Raw genomic sequence first — 19,679 nt, 5'->3', positions numbered from 1 at the left:
GCTGAAAGAAAGGCAGGCATATGAGATGGCACATGTCCAGGGTGGGGGGCACAGCACAGGTGTGTCTGAATTCAGAGGGTAAAAAACAAGTTTTTAAGCAATAGCCATTCCTAATGAAATATATCCAACTGGCCTTCAGGGAAGTGGCTCTCTGCAGATGCCTCATACACATCAGAGCAGCTCAGAGTGGGCACTCACACATTTCAGGCAAAAAGCAGCACTGGGATAAAAAAAGTGAAAAAATAAAAAAAATAAGAAGTGTAGAGCAGCATCTTCTCCCTGACCTGGTTGATGGTGTGTGTGCTGGGAGCTTCTCATGAGGCTGGGCTCATTCTTCTAGCAGGTGCACAGACCTGCTACCAAAATTGCAGGAGAGCTTCTTTCAGCAATGAACAACATGGTGGTGGGGAAAGAAAATAAAGGATAAACTGGATAGAAAAAAAATCACATCTCCAAACACAGGGCCTGCAGTATCAACAGGCAATCCCATCTCTGCAGCAAGCTCAGAGCCAGAGGGAGCCTGCTGGAAACAGAACTGCAGCAACTGGGCTCTGCAGGGTCCAAATGAGCTCCACTCTCCTACCCAGTAACTCCAAACCAGGCATTTCAGCTGCCAGCCCCAGGGATAACACAAGCCAGGAGTAACAGCTCAGCACAGCCCTTACCCTGAGCACACAATTCCCCAGGCTCCTTAATAAGACACACTAATTTTTCACGCTGTTAAGGGGAAAGCAAACAGCTCAGACATTTCTGTTCCTACATTAGGCTCTCAAGCACATTTGCTGCATATCTTATCAGCAGCTTCAGCAGCCTTTCTAAGCTGTTTTAAGACTTTGGCCTTCAGAAACCTGGAGAGGGGGTGGAAAAACCCTCTATTCATTCTTTCCAAAGCATAGCACATTTTCAAGAGGACATTCCTACCATCCAGAACAAACAAATGTTCCCAACTGTATGTTCTGTGGGGTTGTTTGAGTTGTAGCAAGTTAGATCAATACAGGTTCACTGCACAAGGTATTTAAATATTCTTAGAGGAGTTCCTGGGCCAGTTTAGAATTAAAAGGGAGAAGCCAGACAAAAGAATACTTGTCTGTGCTTTAGACAGCTTGCAGGCTGGTTTTTATACTCAGTTTTACAAGCACAGCTCCATCAGCCAGGACCACAAGCCTGTTGGGACGGGCTCTCCAGAGCATGCTAGGAACTGTACAAATCTGGGACCTGCTCCATCCAGACATCCTAGGCTCTGCAGTACTAAAAATAAAAATGAAAAAAAATACTATAAAAGAGCTATAGTAAGACCCTTTTCAGTACTGCCAAAGCCTTGCTGATTTGGTAAGTTTGTTCAGGAAGCCCTTGGCTAAATCACAGGCTGAAAAAAGAAACCCTCAATACCCCTCCATAGGATACAAACAGGATTTTGTGCCTTGCATGAGACTTGAAACAGCATCTGCTTCTTCTGAGGCCAACAGTGAATTAGATCTCTGTGACATTCCCAGTTTTCTGGAGGTCATGGGCAGGAATACCAGGATCTCACCAAAACACAGATAAACACCACCTGATCTGCTGTGACCAACAGGAGCCAAATTTGTGTCCCACAGGGCACAATGGCAGAGCAAGGTGCTAGAGCACAAGCCCAGGTCAGCCCACCACAAAGAGGAAGAGCTGCCTCACCTTCCTGTACAACATTCCCTGGGCATCCCTGCTTTGGCCACAGCAAGGAGTTAAATCCCAGACACTTCAATTCTCTACTTTTCTTGTCATTATCAACACAGCTCTGAATTTGTGACAAAAATGACTTATCCTTTCTCAGAGCACTAGGGAATTGCTAAGCAGAGCCACCAGCTACAACACACTGAAAGGTGCATGGTCAACCAACATCTGCACCACAAACTGAATTCTACTAAAAACCCCAGGTCTGTTGCATCTTAGCTCTTAATTCAACTAAAAAACCCCCAAGACCTATTTTAACCTTGACAAGGCACAACTTGTATGTCTGTGACACAGCAATTTCCCATCAAAGAGAGGATTTCAGACCCAGCCTGTCTGTAACCTACCCAAGTCCTCTTTTCCCTTGCATTTATGGGATTAAAAAAAACCAAAAAACAAGACCACATGTCACACACTTCACTTCCAGAACTGCAGGAAATCCACTCTAAGTCACATGCCAGCTTCAGCTCCAAGGGTTTCCTTGGGCTGTTCTCTCAGCAACAAGGAGAACAAAGCAACCTTGGCAGCAGGCCATGCTACAAGAAAGTATTTCCCCCAATTCCCTGGGATGAAGTGGATATCCTGTCACAAACCTGCACACATGGGAAGGGTGAGGAGGGGAAGGAAATGGAAGAGGACGAATTAGCTCAAAACTGGCACAATGTGAGAGATCTCAGCTTGCCACCAAAGCCCCTGAAGGGCTTTTCATTTTAAATGGCCAAGTGCCAATGATGAATGACTCACACAAGCCTCAGGAACCCCAAGCTCTCCAGCACCCAAAAAGAATATACTTAAATCCTTGGATTTGGAAGGCCATATGGATAAGGGGCATATGGATGTCCAAGCTCTGGCATCTTATTTCTGTCTAGTTCTAAACCCAGTTCTTCGGGGTGGCAAATTCCTGTCTTTATTTCCTTGTATTTCTTCACCATTTCCAAGGCCAAGTGGTTTTGGAAAGCCCCTCTCTGGATCACTGCCAGGCTCCAGATCCCACATGCACCAAGATGATCCAGCTCCAACAGGAAAAGCCTCCCTTGCACCAAACCCAACTGCACCCAGCTTCCAGGCAGCACTAATTTCTGTAATTCCTCTCTTTCTGTAATTCCCCTGCATGGTTCTGCAAGCCTTGACAGCGCTGGCTTTAAAGTCTGGTCGTTAGCAGATTTCAACAAAGCCAAACCCAACACATGCAAGCAGGTTTATTCTTCTAAAAATCTGCATCCCAGCCGTGCACCACGTTAGCATTTGTCAGCAGCTTTCCCCACCATGACACTGCCATTCACAGCCAGGAGAGCTGACCCAACAGCAGCACACAGCAGGGTCACAGCAGGATTAACATTCCCTCCAGCACTGCTAACACCAGCACAGAGCTGCAGCTACACTGTTTGTGGGGAGCTCTTGCTGCTATTCAGACCTACAAGGCTCACAAGAACATGGGGTTTGTCCTCACAATCCCCCCCAGACCCCCTTGTATTTCCAGCCCCATTTACAGAAAGTTGAAGCAAGCCTGCTTCAAGGCAGAAAACGACGACTGGTAGAGAAAGAAATAGCCAAACCCCTTCCTGGAGCCCAGCCAAAATCTTTGTGCCCACTAAGTTTGGATGGATGCAGACTTTGCAAAAGCCTGGAATAGGATTAAGGAACAGCTTTAGCAAACAGCCAGGACAACAACAGTGAAGTCATGATGAAGCCAGCGATACAGATTGCTGTTTGCAGTCATGAGTCTGTGTTTACAGTTTGCAGCTATGTGCAAATACCAGAAAGCCATTCTTTTCCTCTTCCCATCAGGGCTTGGCATTATGCACATTTAACTAGATCCAAGAGATGCCTACAGCAGCATGCCAGCTGGATTTTGGGCACAGGGCATGCTCCAACCCACAGTGATGGGAACTTGCAGGAACCCTTAAATAGAGCTCAGCTGAGTGTGTGTGAGGGAGAGCTCTGTATCAAAGCAGGCAGAGAAAGAAATGGGAAAGAGAAACTAAAAAAAATAAATTGTGGCAATTCTCAGTTCGCCTGTTTGCTTGTCCCTGCATGGGTTACACAAACAACCACTGCCAAAACTCAGGATGCCAAGCAGAAGATGCAAAGTGATTCTCAGGCAGAGCACAGCAACTACAGCAAGTAACAAACACCAGCTCTGCCAGGAAATCTGCTCCATCAAAGACAGTTTACAGAACACAGCTCCATGGGAAAAGCCAGTGATATGCAGATAAAGGCAACTTTTTCTGAGGGAAACTGTTTTAACTTCCAGATAACCATGTACACCATGCAACAGAGGAGCTCAGCTGGTTTAACCCTGAGCTTCTCCAGGTAGATGTGGCTGGGAACAGAAGCCATGGTGCTTTCTGCCACATCACCTCCCATCAATGTTTTGCTGTTATACAGAGGGAAGGACAAAAATGTCCACCTACCATCCTAACACTGCTCTCCAGGAGCTCTGACTGAGCAGACTTGGTGCAGCAGCAATTGCCAGCCCTGTTACCTGCTCATCCTCTCCCTGGCCCTGTCTGGCTGCCCTGCCAAAGCCCTGGGGCCAGGCTGGGGTGCCTGGAGGAAACAGGCAACTGTGGCTTCCTACACTGCACAAACAGGAGCTGGCAGCATCCAGACCCACCTTCCATTAGCAGTGAGCTCATGTTAACAAAGGCGTTTTCATAGTTATGCTTGGCAAGTCCTTCTGTGGGGAACAAAGTCACTCCTCTCATTCTTGTCAGAGTCTCTGGTGACCAAAGGAGTCCCAAACCACAGCTCAGTCCTTCCCTTGTGCAGAGTCATCCAAGTGTCACTCTCATGGCTTTGTCCTCTTCCTCCCTGATCTCCCAGTATGACTCATCCCTGTTCCCAACTCTCCTCCCTAACCCCTGATGCCTCCAGAAGGAGAACCTCAGTTACCAGGTCTGTGTGAATAGCCCATATTTCCCTAATCAACTGCCACTGATCTGGAGTCTGCTCTTAAACCATTTAGGAAGTCTTTTCCAGCCCAGCACACCAGGCATGTGCCTTCCTACTGATCTCTGCTTTTATTTCTACCAAATGGGAAGCAGTGTACTATTTATTGCACTGCTTGGCATTACACATAGGAGGGGAGGTCTGGAATTTGAAGAGCACTGAATCCAGAAAACAGGAAACAACTGAGGATCAAGGCTGGGCACAGCCTGAAGGCCCATGTTTATGACTATAATAAAAGGATAAGGCAGAAATGAATGCAGGGCTGAGCCAGGCTTGGTAAAGCATCAAAAGAAAGGTAAAGGGGGCTAGAACAGGCTTGAAAGAGCAGAGAAGCTGACTAGGCAGATGATCAAAAGTACATTTAGCATCCTCCCTGCCAGCCCTGTGGATCTGAGCCAGGACATAGCTGTGCTGGAGCTGAGAGGGCAAGGACAGTCCAGGAACTGTGCCCCAGGAAGCAGGAAGAGCTCACTTGAGGGGCTTCTCCTCCTGACCAGGACAGTGTCAAGAGCTAAAGTGGCTGTGCAATGCCACAGGATGAGCCTGTCTCAGTCCCACACAAAGAGCAGGACTGGCAGTGACTCCAGGCTCACAGCCCTCAGTGTCAGCACTCAGGGCTCTAAGACAAGCTCATGGACCCACAGGGCTGAGGGATGCTCTCACTTGCTGGAAAAAGTGGCAGACAGAGGAGAAGGGCTGCACAGAGCCAAGCCAAGAGCTTGATTCAAGAAATTCTCTTCTGCAACAGATTTTGTAGTCATTGGTTGGTGCTAGACAGGCTCCTGCACATGTGCCTTGCACAGATGATGGAGATAAAATGCAGTGTTCCCATTCTGCAGGTGGGACACACCAAAGCACAGAAAATGCTGAACCACTCAATGGGATGCCAGCATGCTCTGTGTCAGAGCTGTGAACCTCTCTGCTTCCACTGGCAATAGTGATCTGCCCAAAAAGCTCCCTGTAACATCTGAGGGAGGAGAACACTGCACAAACAGGGAGCTGACCCAGGCAGTCCCACTGCTGACTTACCTGGTACAGCCACACACAGAGCTGACCCCAGAGCACAGGTACCCACACACACCCCAGCCAGGCTCCTGCTCTCCAGCCCAGCCAAGCAGACACCAGGAGAACAGCAAAACATTACCAGGCTTGCCTTCCAGCTATTCATTACAAACTAAAGCCTCCCCTACTCCAGCCTGACCTCTCCCCAGCCCACGCTCACCCCGAGGCTCTCTCCTAATCTTTGAAGAATCCCAGGGAGCTGAGAAGGAAGGGACAGCCTGGAGGAAATAAGAAGCTCCACAGTAGGAGATCTCACTGTCAGCCTCTTTGTTTCTCATCACAAAAACATTATAAATAGGCAACAACACCTAGGGAAAAGTCAGAGTGGAAATCTTGCATGCATTTCTCAGAACCAGCAATTATCCTTTCATCAGTCATCACCTGGAGCTGCTCTTGGGGAGGAGGCTGAGGCTTATTTTAACACCTGGTTCAGGTCTAGGCAGAGCAAGCACAGCCTCTGGGAAGATTTAGCTGTTGAAGCACATGGGTCATTTGTATGAGATGCAAAGGCCAGGCAGAAACAACCTCCCTGAGGTCACAGAAGGTGCCACAGTGCAGGGTGACCTGCCCCAAGCCTCCTGCTCCTCCCTGTGCTCAGCCTGGCAGACGTGAGCCAAGGCAGGTCTTCTGGAATCTGATGTTACAAGTGAAATCCTTTCTGCTCACTGCAGCCCTGGAAGACTGATTTTAAGCAGTTACTCACTTGAATAAACACAGCATACAATTAAAATTCATGTGTTTACCTACACCAGTATCCTGCACATCTTTTCCCTTAACAGCAACCAACAGCAGCAGCAAAGAAGAAGAAAGAAGTCTCAGCCTTGGCTGCTCTGGATCCTGGAGCTTGGCATCCAATTTGGCAAGGCTGTTTGAAAAGGAGAGGATGGGTCTGCTCTTGCTGCCAGAGGAGACAGATCCTCACTTGATTAACAACCAGACACTCCCTTCCCGCTCACCTGAGCAGCTCCCACACAGCCCTTGGAGCCAGGAATCTGGTGGGAGCTGGCAGATGGCCCTTCTCGACCTTTCTGTGCTAAGTGAAGGCAAAAATCTCACTTTATCAGCACAAAAAAAAAAATTAAATAGCTGCTGGCCTAGGTCAGGGGAACTGCAGCTTTGAAGAAAACAGAAGAGACTTCACAGCTAAGTTAATTTAAACAATAAAGTGTGAAATAAATTGAGAGAAGATCCATCCACTTGGGCTTGGTGCCAGCTCCCAGTGCTGCACACTCTCTCCATCACACCTTTTCTGCCTTTACCAGAAGAAGCACTGCAAATGTACACTGCTTCCATTCCACATCCATGGCAAAGCAGCCACAGACCAATCTCAGACCAGGGAACTACAGCTCTGAAGCCTAGAAACAAAGATCCTGATCTACTTTTGAAGGATTTTATGGCAATTGGAGAGGACTCTACACAGGAGAAGAGACCACAGCCTCTGCTGTTGAAAGTAAAAAAGATTTCTGCTCAGCCTACTTAATGTGCTTTATTTTTAATGCTGCTTTTACTCCAACAGCCAGAGAATAATTTAGATAAAGAACGTCTTTGTTAGAAATTTTACGCCCCAGCCCTTTATTTAAGGTGCAAAAGCTCACAATAAATGTCACTAAGCTCTCCCACCCCTTTCCCACAGTGGTGCCCCAGCACAATGAAGACCAAGTAGGAGTAACTACCAAATACTTACTTCTCAGCAGTAAGAAGTAGTTAAGAAAAGTAAAAATCACATGCAAAAAAAAAAAAAAAAAAAAAAAAAAAATCTTATCCATGAAAAATACAGCAGGCAGGTAAGGCAGCCTTAAGAGAAATGGACACTGCGCATTTTCCAGGGATGTCTGCTGGAGAAAATGCTGCAGGAGACATCCCCAGTGAGAAGAAGGAAAATAAGAGACTCGTTTAACTTTTCCCTGTGTACAGCAAGAAGGAACAAGAGTGCTCTCGAGGGAAATGTAAGCAGCAGCCTCATCACCCAGAGGCTGTGAGGGCTCCCAAAGAAAAGGAAATTAAGTTGCAAAAGGAGCAAGGTGGAAAAAAAGGGAGAAATTTAAATGCTTTCCAGCTGAAAATGCCTGGATGACCATCACCCCTATCCTACACTAAGCCTAGGGAAAGCAGCCTCTAGGACATCATCTTTATTCATTAAGAACCCTGAGTGCTCTCTTGGGATTTCATGAGTTAAGTCCCTCAAAATGGATTTTTCAATTAATTAAGCCAGGGAATAAACACCAGATTCATTTTCATGTTGAAGATTTTTGCTGGGAACAGGGAGGTGAGCCTCAGCCCATCAGTTGGCAGGGATTTCCTTCCAGCTGCCTTTCAAAAAGGGCTCCTGAAGACCACCAGCAGCTCCCATTACTATTTCAACTAAACAAAAATAAATGGGAGGTGAGAAACTGAGATGGAACAAATCTCAGTGTTGTTACACACAACATGCTCTGGATCAGTGATACTCCATTAGCATTAGGCCAGGTCTAACCCAGTCCAGTTCTGCCAAAGACAACAAAGAACTTAATACTCATTAACATTAATTATATTAATACTAATTAACAAGAACACAGTTCACACAACAAGGATTGAGCTGTTCATGCAAGTCAGGCATTTAGCTACACCTGCTCATTTGTAGGCATCCTGCACATCAAACTATTGTGCAAAGCTGATCCTGAGGGGCCACAATTGCAGTGCAAAAGGGAAAGGAAGTAGTTTTATGTTCTAAAAATCCACCTCAGGAAAAGCACCCAGCTCCTTTTGAGCCAAGTTTCACACTGAAGGACCAGCAGCCTGCTGGCCAAGGGCTGAAGCAGTTTGTGTGTTTTGTGTATCAACACCTCTACTCTGGAGATGAAGAGCCTGGCAAGCACAAGTTAATAATTTCAGAGGCCAGAAAAAGTGACATCTTTGGCAGATCCCATTGCAATTAGTAGGAAACTCAAAGAGGTGCTTCTCAAAGCATGCAGAAATTCATCATTCTTCTCCCTTGCTGAGACACATCCCACAGTGAGTGCAGAACACACCTTTGCACTGGCCCTGGAGCGTGGCTCACAACTCCTTTCATTTCCTTTCCATCTCTCTGAATTATCAATGAATGCAACTTCCTCTTTCCCTCCTTCTAACCCCAAAGGAGCTGCATTTTAAGGAGCTCTGAGGTCTCCAAAGGAGGAGGCTTCACTTCTCTCCTCAGTAGAAGTGAATAGATGTTGGTGTTTCTGTCAGGCATTGCCCAACTGAGCATCTCTGGGATATCCATCAGAACTTTCTGCTAAGCTTCAGTCTGAAATCCTGCTGTTCTCTCGTGTCACCAGGGCCAGCAGACAGCACAGGGGACATGGGGGCTGCCACCAGCCACCTGCTCACTGCAGGAATTAACCTCAAGCAAGCACTGGCACGAAGCTCCTGCTCTTGCATGACTGCAAGCATTCCTCCCCCAGTTTATCACCAAGCACCAACTATCCATAAACATCTCCAGGAAGGGCTGCCCTGGATTCACCTTCATGCAAGGAAGATGTCAGGCTCTGGCAGGGAGCCAGCCATTCATGTTTCTTTAAACCTTGTCAGCTCTGACTCAAACGACCTTTTTTGGGGGAAAAAAAAAAAAAAGAATCTTCCATCACACCCCTTCCTCCCCTCCACCCACTGTGGCACTTAATCACAGCAGGATCACAGGGGACAATTCCCATGGTGGCTGTGAGTCATGGTGTCCTGTCCCTCTGCACAGCCTGCAGCAGAGGCACGTTCCCATTTCCAGGCAGGAGAGGAAAGAGCCTGGAGCTGAACAGGCTTAAGGGCTTCCACCACAACATGGACCTTTGCCCTCCAAACCAGGTAGGACAGCCAGTTTTTGGGATTTTGACAAGCCCAGATTGTTCAGCAGTGTCCTCCCAGCACAGACCACCCTCAGCTCGTCTACTCTCCTGAGCTGTGCTTCATATGGTACCATGATGTATTTTACACCAAATTAATGCAGTGGCCCAGCCATTCATCCCAAATATACTAAGCACAAGGTCATGATTAAAAGCAATTAAAAAAAAAATAAAATCCCTCCCCATACACCTCAGCATCTCCTAAAACCTATTTAACTTCCCTCCCCAAAGCTGTTTGTCATATTTCTGGTGCTCAGACCTGGGTCTGACATGAAAACCTTCAAGTGATTTTTCTTCCTCTTGCAGCCTATTTCAGCCAGTTCAGAAATGAGAAAAAAAAAAAAAAAAAAAAAAAAAAAAAAAAAAAAAAATCACTCCTCCTCAAGGAGGCAGGAACAGACAAGGTAACAGCAGAGCAATTCCCATGCAAGCTCCCAGCAAATAATGGGACACAGCCCCTTCCCAACCAGGGTGGGAGCCCTGACTGCCCTGCTGATGAAGCCATTAGGATTAGGCTGCTGCTGGCACTATGAGGTGAGGAGAGTGCTCAATATCCTCACACCAGCTGGGTGGCCAGCCCAAGCCATTCTACAACTTATTTTCTGGCTGTGAATATTCCTCCTTCTCTCCTTCCCACTGGATTTTAACACCTCTGTGAGGAGTGCAAGCTCCCAGCCAGCAAAAAGCAAAGACCAACAGGCTGCTTAATTAACTGACCCTCTCCCAGTTGCCACAGCCTCACCAAAGGCTGGAGAAACTCAATTCCAGCTGGAAATTAAGCCCTTGTGGCTGGAGAGGGACAGAGCCAGCAGGGAAGCACAGCAGCAAAGGAAGGGGCTGACACCACAATACCCTGTGCCAGCCCCTGTGTGCCCCCAGGGCCATCAGCACTGCAGGCACTCACCAGCCACCAGAGAGACAGAAGCCTTTAGTGGCTCTGAGGCCCTGAAATTAAACTTTAATTGGTCCAAGAGCTCTCCCCAGATTGATACACAGAGCCAAGGAGAGGCCTTGTTTGCCAGCCAAAATAAAGCCCTGCTGTCAGGCATGCCCATGAGGGTGTTGCTACCTGTGCTGTTTGCACTGGCATCCAAGGAATTTGGGAAGCCTGGCTGCCAGGTACACTGCCTGATCCTGCACTTGCCCTGCTGACCACACTGGGGCCCAAGAATTCCTCTCTCTTCTAGCCTTTCAACCAGAGTCAACTTCAAAAGGAGGAAATTAGCGATTCTCTATCATTTAATCTGTTTCTATTGCCCGACCCACCAAAACAAAGGAGCTAAAAGCAAAGAACTGACTCTCACCAGGAGCACAAACAGGTTATTACAGCAATTACTTGCAATAAGGTCATGTATAAAGGGGAAGCCACTAAAACCAGCTGAAGCTTTAGGCTTGTGCTGCCCTTGGGACCAGCTGGGTTTATGGTGTATTGCAAAGGTGACAAGGAAGCAGAGGGTCTGTGAGCCCAGAAAAAAAATCCACACCAGGTGAAGCATCTTCCATCAGCACCACACATGCCAATTCTGGTACCAATCCTGCAGAAATGGTGGTGCAATCCCATCTCCCTGGGTACCCAGGGCAAACAGATTCAGAAGAGAGAAGGTCACAGACCAGCTCAGTTTTAACAGTACTGAAGTCCTCCCAAATTATTCCAGGCTCTGGCTCCCAGCACAGCAGCTCTGAAAGCTGCAAGTCCCCAGGTGAGCCAAACTCAGCAGCTTGCAGGCACATGGTGCAGCTGGGTTAGCTCTGGCCTAAAGCCAGAAAGTTGCCACAGAGAATGACAAAGAGGAGGAGAAGCTCCTGAGCAAAGCTGATCTTTGAAAATCCCTCTCCCGAGGGACAGAAATGCCACATTGCAGGCTGGCCTCTGGTCACAGGGGGAGCAAGTGCAAAGCAATCCACCCACCAGCACAGCCCTGCCAGCTGGGATGTTTCTGAGACACAGCAGATGCCACCTACACTGGTGAGGGCTCAGCTCCCCATGTGCAGCCCCAGGAGGCTTTGCCCACACAGCTCTGGTGCCCTGGGCAGCAGCAGATATTTCACTGCTGCTGGCACAGCTTTAGATAGCTGGCACTCATGGAGTGAATAAAATTATGAAGGGTGGCTGGCAGACTCCAAATGAGTGCTACAGCAAGGCAGGGAGCAGATCAGTGCCAATCCTGGGGACTAAGGTGTGTGTTGGAGGCATCTAACTGAAGGGTATCATCATCAGTACAGCCTGGCTATCTGTGGATGTAAATTTGGAGTCAGGCACCTTGCAGATTGCAGTGACAAGTGAGCCTTTAGCAGAGAGAGTAAAGATCCACCTGTTAACTCATTGTCAAGTTTTGGTATCTGAGAAGTCTCAAAATCCCTGCAAAACAAAGCAAACTCCCAAAGCCATGACTCCAAAAGGCTGCTGAGCAATCACAATAAATAGGTTTCCTGGGGGAGAGGTGAGCTGTCCACAGCTCCAAAAACTGCCCCATCCCACAGACTTCCCAGCCAAGGGGGTCCCAAACTTGGCCTTTGGGGCTGCAGAGCCTGGGGAAGCATCTCTTGGGGAGTGAGAGCCCATCCCTACCTGTCCAAGACTGACAGAGCAAATGTCCCAAACCCTGAATGACAAGGGTTAAGGCTGTCAGGGAACAAAGACCTCACACATCCCCTGTCCCAAGGATTGAGGAGCTCCCCCATGCAGCAGCTGGAGCAGCAGTTCCACACCCCAGAGCAGACACACAAAACAAACTCCTTTGCTTTTTGAGGCTCACAATGCCTTCCTGCCTGCACAGCTTGAGCCAGGACACCTTTGCTGCTGCTCCCCTCTAAGCTGAGGGAAGTCTGAGAGTCCCTCCATTTCCAGAGGGACATTCTGCAGGGGAACAGGAGCAGCACAGGAGGTGGCAGAGAGGGTCTGGCAGCTCTGCTATTACAGTGGTAATTCCTTTTGACTTGCACCAAGAGACCAAACATCCATTGCCAAGCTTTGTCTGTTATAGGGAGAACTTCAGCATGGATTTGCTGTGTTTTAAAGAGTTTTAAACACACCAGTTCAAAGTTTTAGAGCCCAGCCTTGAATATCTCAGGGCTGTATTTTCCCATTTTGGGGTGAGGCTTTGCTAAGTGCCTCCTTTTGAGAGGCAGGTACCCTCTAATGGGAATGGCACCTACATAATGTGATGAGTTTCCACAAGCGACTCAACATTTAGGGAAGATCTATATAGTAACAACGAAGAACACAATGTAGTTAATATTACAAACAGGCTTTTCCCTTCCCTATCTTAACCAAAGCCTCCTGCCTTGTCATCAAACGATGGATTTTGTTCCAGCAAAGTCCACTAAAGGATTTTAGAAGCAGAGTAGCAGTTCCTCAGTATACAAGATAACAAAGGAAGGATTTGTGTTACCTGTCCAAGGTCCAGGGTGACGTTGACCTGGTTGAACTCCAGCCCCCTGGAAAGGGGGGGGCTCTGCCACCAGCGCTCTGTGCCATCAATGGCATTGGTGATGGGGTGGGCCTTGTTGCTGTTTGCAGAGGAGCAGATGTCACAGTACTGGCCCTGGCAGAAAATACAAAAACAACATTTAAATCCAGCCAGGAAAATGTGGTACAAAGCAGTCAGGTACCACAGCAATTCAGAAAATGCAGGGTGTATGTAAGCCTGCTAATGCAAATTGAAATACAGGAAGTTTTGTTTGCACCAATTTAAAGTGTGGATGTAAAAAGGTACATGAAAAAGCTCAAAACCCCTACAACCACGCAGTGCAGAATTTGGGCTGCTCAGAGTAGCATCCCTTCTGAATTTCAGATATGCAGTGAGCATTGACAAAGGATCCCAGACCCAAAGGACTGGTTACCAGAGGCAGACAAAGGAGTATCTGAGGGAGAAGCTGCACTGCAATGGAGAGCAGTGGCTCAAACTCCATGGTCAGCAGCTCCTATGCTGAGGCTGCCATCACACCCACCCCTGGGAGCCCAGAGAGCCTGACCTGAACCATTCAGCCATTTCTGTGCACTCAGACTGGCAGCTCCTCAGCCTAGCTCCCTGCAATCTGTTTCTTGTCCACCTATTCACTTCACAATATAGTTCTTTCAGCTGCATTTTCAAGCTTAGTCTCGCAGCCAAGTTCCTTTTGCTGATGATGCTGCAATGCAAGGCCAGAAAGGGACAGCCCCAGCTGTCAGCTGGCCAAGGACTGCCATCACTTCTCTGCTTTGCTTTTGTGGCCAGGGTGGTTTTGTCAGCTCCATGGACACGCTGCCAGAGAAAACAACCCCACAACTTTAACAGCACCTCCTGAGCAGGATCAGACAAAGACCTGAGCTGTTAGGGGCAATTCTTTCTCTCTCATTAATGGACAAATGAATCTGACCCACGCTCAAAGAAACCTGCAAAGCACCCTGAAAACAGGCAAATTGTTATGTGGAGCCACTGTTGTGTCCCTTGAATTGCTGCTACAAACAGCCTGGAAGGGAGCTGTGTTACAGGCAGTTCTCCTTTTAAAGGCACAGTTATCCCCAGGCAGGAATGCTGCCCTTGCCTGCCCCAGCTGCAGCCAGCATTAATATTACACCAGGTACAAGATCTCAAGTCCCCTTCCTGCCCCTACAATGGCTGAGCCAAGACAGAGCCACTGCAGAGCATGTGATTTTCCAGATGCTTCAAACTCTGGAGCAATCTCAGTGCAAAGGAAACAGATTTCACAGCATTATTCCCCACTACCACATACTTTGTTACTGGCAGACAATTATGCAATATAAATTATCCTGAACAAGAACACTTTAAAGTTAATTTTTAAAATCAATTCCTCTGAGAGATGTGAAAATAGAGATGGGCAAGCACAAAGCCAAAGAAAAGGTGAGCTGAAACCATCCAGGTAACCATGACATTCATGCAGGGTGCACTCAGTGTACACAGAGGTCACAAGGCTGGTTTGGACATGCTTTGAGCCAGGAGGGAGAGCAGACCAGATAAAACTGACCCAACTCTTCAGCTCAAACCCTTAATGGGAACCGGTGCAACAGGTTGTGTGGAAATTTCTGCTCCACAACACTGAGGTGGGGGGGGGGGAATGAGGCAAGGTTACAAAACAGGGACAAATAACAAAAATATAAAGTGCTTTCATACTTCAAATTCTTGCCACAGATGTAAAAACCATTTTGAACCCAAAGTTCACATTGATGGGAGACAACTCAAGCTGAGTAAGAGAGGAGTAAAAATTAGGATCAGCTGCTCCACATTTATAATGCTGCTGTTGTCCCTCCCTGGGCAGCCTGCTGGGCTGGGAACACGTCAACAGCTGAACCAGGTTTGCTGCTCAAAGTGTGATTAGCCTCTCTGATGCACCAGTTGCTCATTAGTTGTTTCATTAGAGCCAGACCTAAACCTGACCAGAATCATTTCCAGCTATTTGTATTTCAGAGCAACTCAGGCTCCTGCACATTGTGTCAGGCTCTCTACAGGGAAGTTCTGACATCAGCAAGAGGATTTTAATTAAAAAGCAATTGTGAGCTTCAGGCTTAGCAGAGACTGCAGGTTGCCAGAGCAGTAGAGGCATGGACACTACAAAGGTATGGTCAAAGAAAGAACTTCAGCAATGCAAGGAGCTGCAGAACATAAAACTGCCACTATCAGAGCAAACTGCAAAGAGGAGAGATAGGCAGGTTTGAATGAGAGGCAGCTTCCAGAGACCTGCAAGGCCTGATCCTGCCCAGTACAGTGGGAACTTTGAAGTTTCCCCTGAGCATTAAGACAAGCTGGGCACCCTGCTGGCACCTCTCTCAGGTGGCTTTGTCCCAGTTTATCTGGCCCTGCCATGACCCAACACCAGCTCCCCTCACCTGATTGATCAGAAAGCCACAGGGAGCATGGGGCTGCTGGGGATGAGGTAAAAGGGCAGGAAATGGGGTGTAAGAAGTAGTGTTTCAGACAAAGTGCCTGCTTGCAAGCTGCTCCCAGGCTGTCCCTGCAGATCAGCAGCTCAGTTAAGCAGGTGCTGTGTCACTATGTGTCTTTTCTGTGGGCAGCAACAACTTGTTCCAAAACTGTGTTTTCAGCCACAGTTAAACCACTGAAATCCAACACTATCATAGATGTAAACACAGAAGAGACAGGAACAGGGAGATACAGCACCAATTGTCACCTGAGAGCCCTGGGGCCAGACTCCTCCTGTCACACATCAGAGACATGACACGGGATAAAGAGGCACCAAGGACAAATGGTCACTGACACTCAATGCATCAAAAGAGAATGCACTTAATTCTGAGACATCCAGGGGTGAAACAGCTTCAGATTCATCTGTTATCAACGCCTGGAAGAGGGAGAGGGTCAGAGCTCTGGTGAGTGCCCACACTGCTCGGGCTGGGGTAGCTCAGGGATGAAAGTGTGCAGAGCAATGCTCTGAACAGGCTTCAGAGAAAGCACAAGCAGCACCGCCTTGAAATCAGTCAAATTTGTTGTATATTCTTAAATTCTGAGGTCTGTAATTGCTTTAATTAATGCCAGTAACCTGCCTCACTGTTAGACTGCTAATCTGAAATAATCATCTCCAGCCCTGCCCCACCCTCAGGAGCAGAGCACCATCCCTGCCGGTTTAGGAACAGCCCCCAGGCACAGGGGTGGGATGGGGAACACGAGCACATGGCTGTGTTCCCTTTGCAGACTTGTCTGTCTTGGAAGAGAGACAGTTACAAGCACCTCCAGTAATGCTTAAACAAAAAAAGAAACCTCTCATCTCTCTTCTGCCTCATCCTCAAGACATTAAGGCAGGGCTGACCCGCACTGACGAGTGAATTTGACAAGGGAAGCAAAACCTCCAAGGCAAATCCCTTTCAGCACACCTCAGCATTGCTGTGCCTCACATCCTTACAAACTGAAAAGACCCCCACAGTTGGAAAGGCAGTCTTCTGCCAAAAAACCCTGAATAAAGCAAAGGAAACTCCTTGAAAAGGTTTACAGCCTTCCCACAAGCTGTGCCAAAACCACTGCAAGTGTCTTTAAGGCAGCATTACTTCAGAAAACTTAATGATTATTGACATTTTAAGACCATCATGTTTAAAAGTCGGTGAACTCCCTTTTCTGAAGTCTTCCACAATGTCAAATTAAACCAGCAGAAAACAGAGAACTGACTGAATTAATTTATTAGATGATTGCATTGTATTATCCTAGGTCTTTAACCAAGCAAAAGTCCTTTCACCACCGCAGCATGTGGATGTCTCTTGGAGGGTCCCAAGTGGCATTTTTCCAGTATTCCTGATGAAAACTCCTTATGCCACAGCCACATCACACATGAGCAGCAAAGAGCAGGTGAATGAAGGAGGGAAGGGACTCTGGGCTGGTGGGACATGCAGGCAGTGAGGACGTGCATGTGGAGTTCATTATTGTTATTTCAGTCTGCTCAAATTGAACACTTCCCTCCCACCTCCCTCCTTGCTTTAGTCACCGGGTGGTGCCAAGACCCCTAAAGGGGATGAATTGGGAACTCTGACCTCTGCTCTGATGCCTCCTGTTTCCTCCCCTCCCTTTTAGGTGCTGCCTGTGGTCACAGAAAGGAGCCACTACAAAAGGAATTTTCTAAAGCTTTCAGACTGAGGGAAGCCTGCTGGCCTGGGAAGTAGTGCTCAGATCAAAGCCCCCCTGTGCCAGAGCTGCACAGGGGACAGGAGGGGGTCGGTGCAGTATTCCACAGCTCAGGAGCTGTGTTTGGCAGCGGGGGCTGCCCCCAGAGCTGCTACAGCCTGAAGGGTTTATTTCATTTATTTCAGCCACCAGCATCCTTAGTGCTGTGTGTCGTGCTGAGCTAGCAGGGTGGCCAGAGCCACAGATGGACACATGTGGAGGGATAAATGCACACCCACATTTGCCAGCTTTTCCAAGCTGCCTTATCCTCCCAGTTTTGCTTGGCACATCATTCACATATTTGTTTGCAAGGGCACAGAGTAGCAATTACTTCTTCACCTTTCCTCGCTCCTTTGCCTCACTGGAAGCAGTTACCACACTCTAAGTCCCTGTAAGCTTCCTGCTACTGGGACTTCAGGCAAAGCTTCTTCAAGATACACTATTCTACAGTGCATTGAAACATCACTTTAAAAGATGGCAAAACTCGGAGGAGGACATGTCAGGTTTCTGCCATCCAGTGACATCTTCAACCATTTATACTGCACAGACAACACAATTCCATGTCATAACCACACAATAGCTGGAAAATTCCTAGTGCAGCACTAACTCAGGAGAATGTGGCCAGAATGAGAAAAATGTTTCAGAGATGATCTTGTAACAAAGCCAACCCCATCAAAAGGCCAAGAAAGGCTTGGTCCGAGAAAGTGACAATTTTCCTTTGCTTGTCCTTGTTAGGTACAACAGGGACAACACCACTGCTCCAGTGCAACAGGTGAGTGGCACCAGGAGCATGCAGAAAACACCGAGGAGCAGCTGGTGGCTGCATGAACGGCTTCAGGAGCACTTCAAATCGGAGCTGCTCTTCCCGGCTTGGGCTGCCCTCAGGGGGGACACGGGTCTGGAGTTCTGCAACTAAACCTGGTGTTTTACAAGCCCGTTTACAACTGTTCTTCCCTCCCTTCAAGGGAGCCATAGCTGATACACTGCTCTGCAGCTTCACCGTCCGCATTCCTGGCTGCAAACTCCCTCTGGGCAGCTCAAAATGGGACCCCTGAGATAAATCACCTGACGTTCGCTTGTGAAATCCACTCTCGTCACTTTCCCCTCCGCTCACCCCACCGAACACACGGGGAACGGCGGAGTCAAAACACATCAAGGTGAATATTATCAGTTCAAGACACGTCAAGGTAATCACTATCACATCTAGCACAGCGATTCCCTGACTACCAAAGGGAATTTAGGTGCTGGTTTGCCCGGGATTTTATAAACACAAAGAACCCATAACTTTAAAAAGAGAACCCAGCGAGCACCTCCCGGCAAGGCAGGGAAAGAGACCGAGCACGTGCGTGCCCGGCCCGGTGCTGTTGGGATGCCCGGGGAGCCCCAGCGCCCCTCGGGGAGCCCCAGCCCTGCCCAGCGCCCCTCGGCGAGCCCCAGCGCCCCTCGGCGAGCCCCAGCGCCCCTCGGCGAGCCCCAGCGCCCCTCGGCGAGCCCCAGCCCTGCCCAGCGCTGCCGAGGCAGCCGCGATGCGTGGGAACCAGGCGCGGAGCGGGGCCCGGCCGCACACCGCGGGGCTCGGACCCAGCGCAGCCCGGCCGGGCTCCCCCCAGCCCCGGCCGTACCTGGATGGTCTGGTTGGGGTCTCCCCCGGCCACCGGGCCCCCCACCAGCTTGCAGTACAGATCCTCCACGGCGCGCCGGCTGCCGGCGCCCGCCGCCTCCTCGCCGCAGGTGGCGGTGGCGGAGATGCGGGTGCCCTCGGCCAGGTTGAAGTAGGGCGGGTGGAGGCTGTGCCCGTTCACATCGCTGGGGAAGGAGGCGGGCGGCCGGGCGGCGGCGGGCAGCAGGGACAGGGACAACAAGGACAGCAGCGGCAGGAGCAGCGGCCGCCGCGCACCGCCCCGCTCCGCCGCCTTCGCCATCTTCGCTCGGCGGGGCCGGGCCGGGCAGCGCTGCGGCACGGGCTGCGCTCGGCTCTGCCCTCACGGCTCTGCCCGCGCCGCCGCCGCCGCCGCGCTACTTCAGCCCCGGCTGCGGGGAGGGGCCGCGGAGCCCCGCCGCCCGCTTAACCCTTTACCGCCCCGGGAACCCCCATCAGCCCCGTACCGCCCCGGGAACCCCCATAAACCCTGTACCGCCCCGGAAACCCCCATAAACCCTTTACCGCCCCGGGAACCCCCATCAGCCCCGTACCGCCCCGGGAACCCCCATAAACCCTTTACCGCCCCGGGCACCCCCATTAACCCCGTACCGCCCCGGGAACCCCATTAGCCCTTTGCGGCCCCGGGAACCCCCATTAACCCTGTACCGCCCCGGGACCCCCCATCAACCCTTTACCGCCCCGGGAACCCCCATAAACCCTGTACCACCCCGGGAACCCCCATTAACTCTGTACCGCCCCGGGAACCCCCATAAACCCTGTACCGCCCCGGGAACCCCATTAACCCTGTACCGCCCCGTGAACCCCCATCAGCCCCGTACCGCCCCGGGAACCCCATTAGCC

The 19,679-nt window shown here is 49.5% G+C and overlaps 1 protein-coding gene across 3 annotated transcripts in view; it reads right to left on the bottom strand.

Annotated features, from left to right (window-relative positions):
• The window catches only part of LAMA5 (laminin subunit alpha 5), an 83,191-nt gene extending 63,967 nt beyond the window's left edge, over window positions 1-19,224 (bottom strand). For all 3 annotated transcript variants that reach the window (XR_013776283.1, XM_079321359.1, XM_079321360.1), the window contains exons 1-2: window positions 18,799-19,224; window positions 12,965-13,117 (exon numbers count right to left, since the gene is read on the bottom strand). Coding sequence is in view for 2 of the 3 variants with exons in the window: in XM_079321359.1 (XP_079177485.1) it covers window positions 12,965-13,117; window positions 18,799-19,098 (453 nt within the window). In the remaining variant the exon portion in view is untranslated. The remainder of the gene's footprint in view (window positions 1-12,964; window positions 13,118-18,798) is intronic.
• Between the last annotated feature and the right edge of the window lie 455 nt (window positions 19,225-19,679).

This window comes from Erithacus rubecula, assembly GCF_903797595.1.
Source record: "Erithacus rubecula genome assembly, chromosome: 18".
Taxonomy (NCBI): domain Eukaryota; kingdom Metazoa; phylum Chordata; class Aves; order Passeriformes; family Muscicapidae; genus Erithacus; species Erithacus rubecula.
The sequence above is the reverse complement of the archived record's forward strand: the minus strand, read 5'-3'. Positions and strand labels throughout refer to the sequence as shown.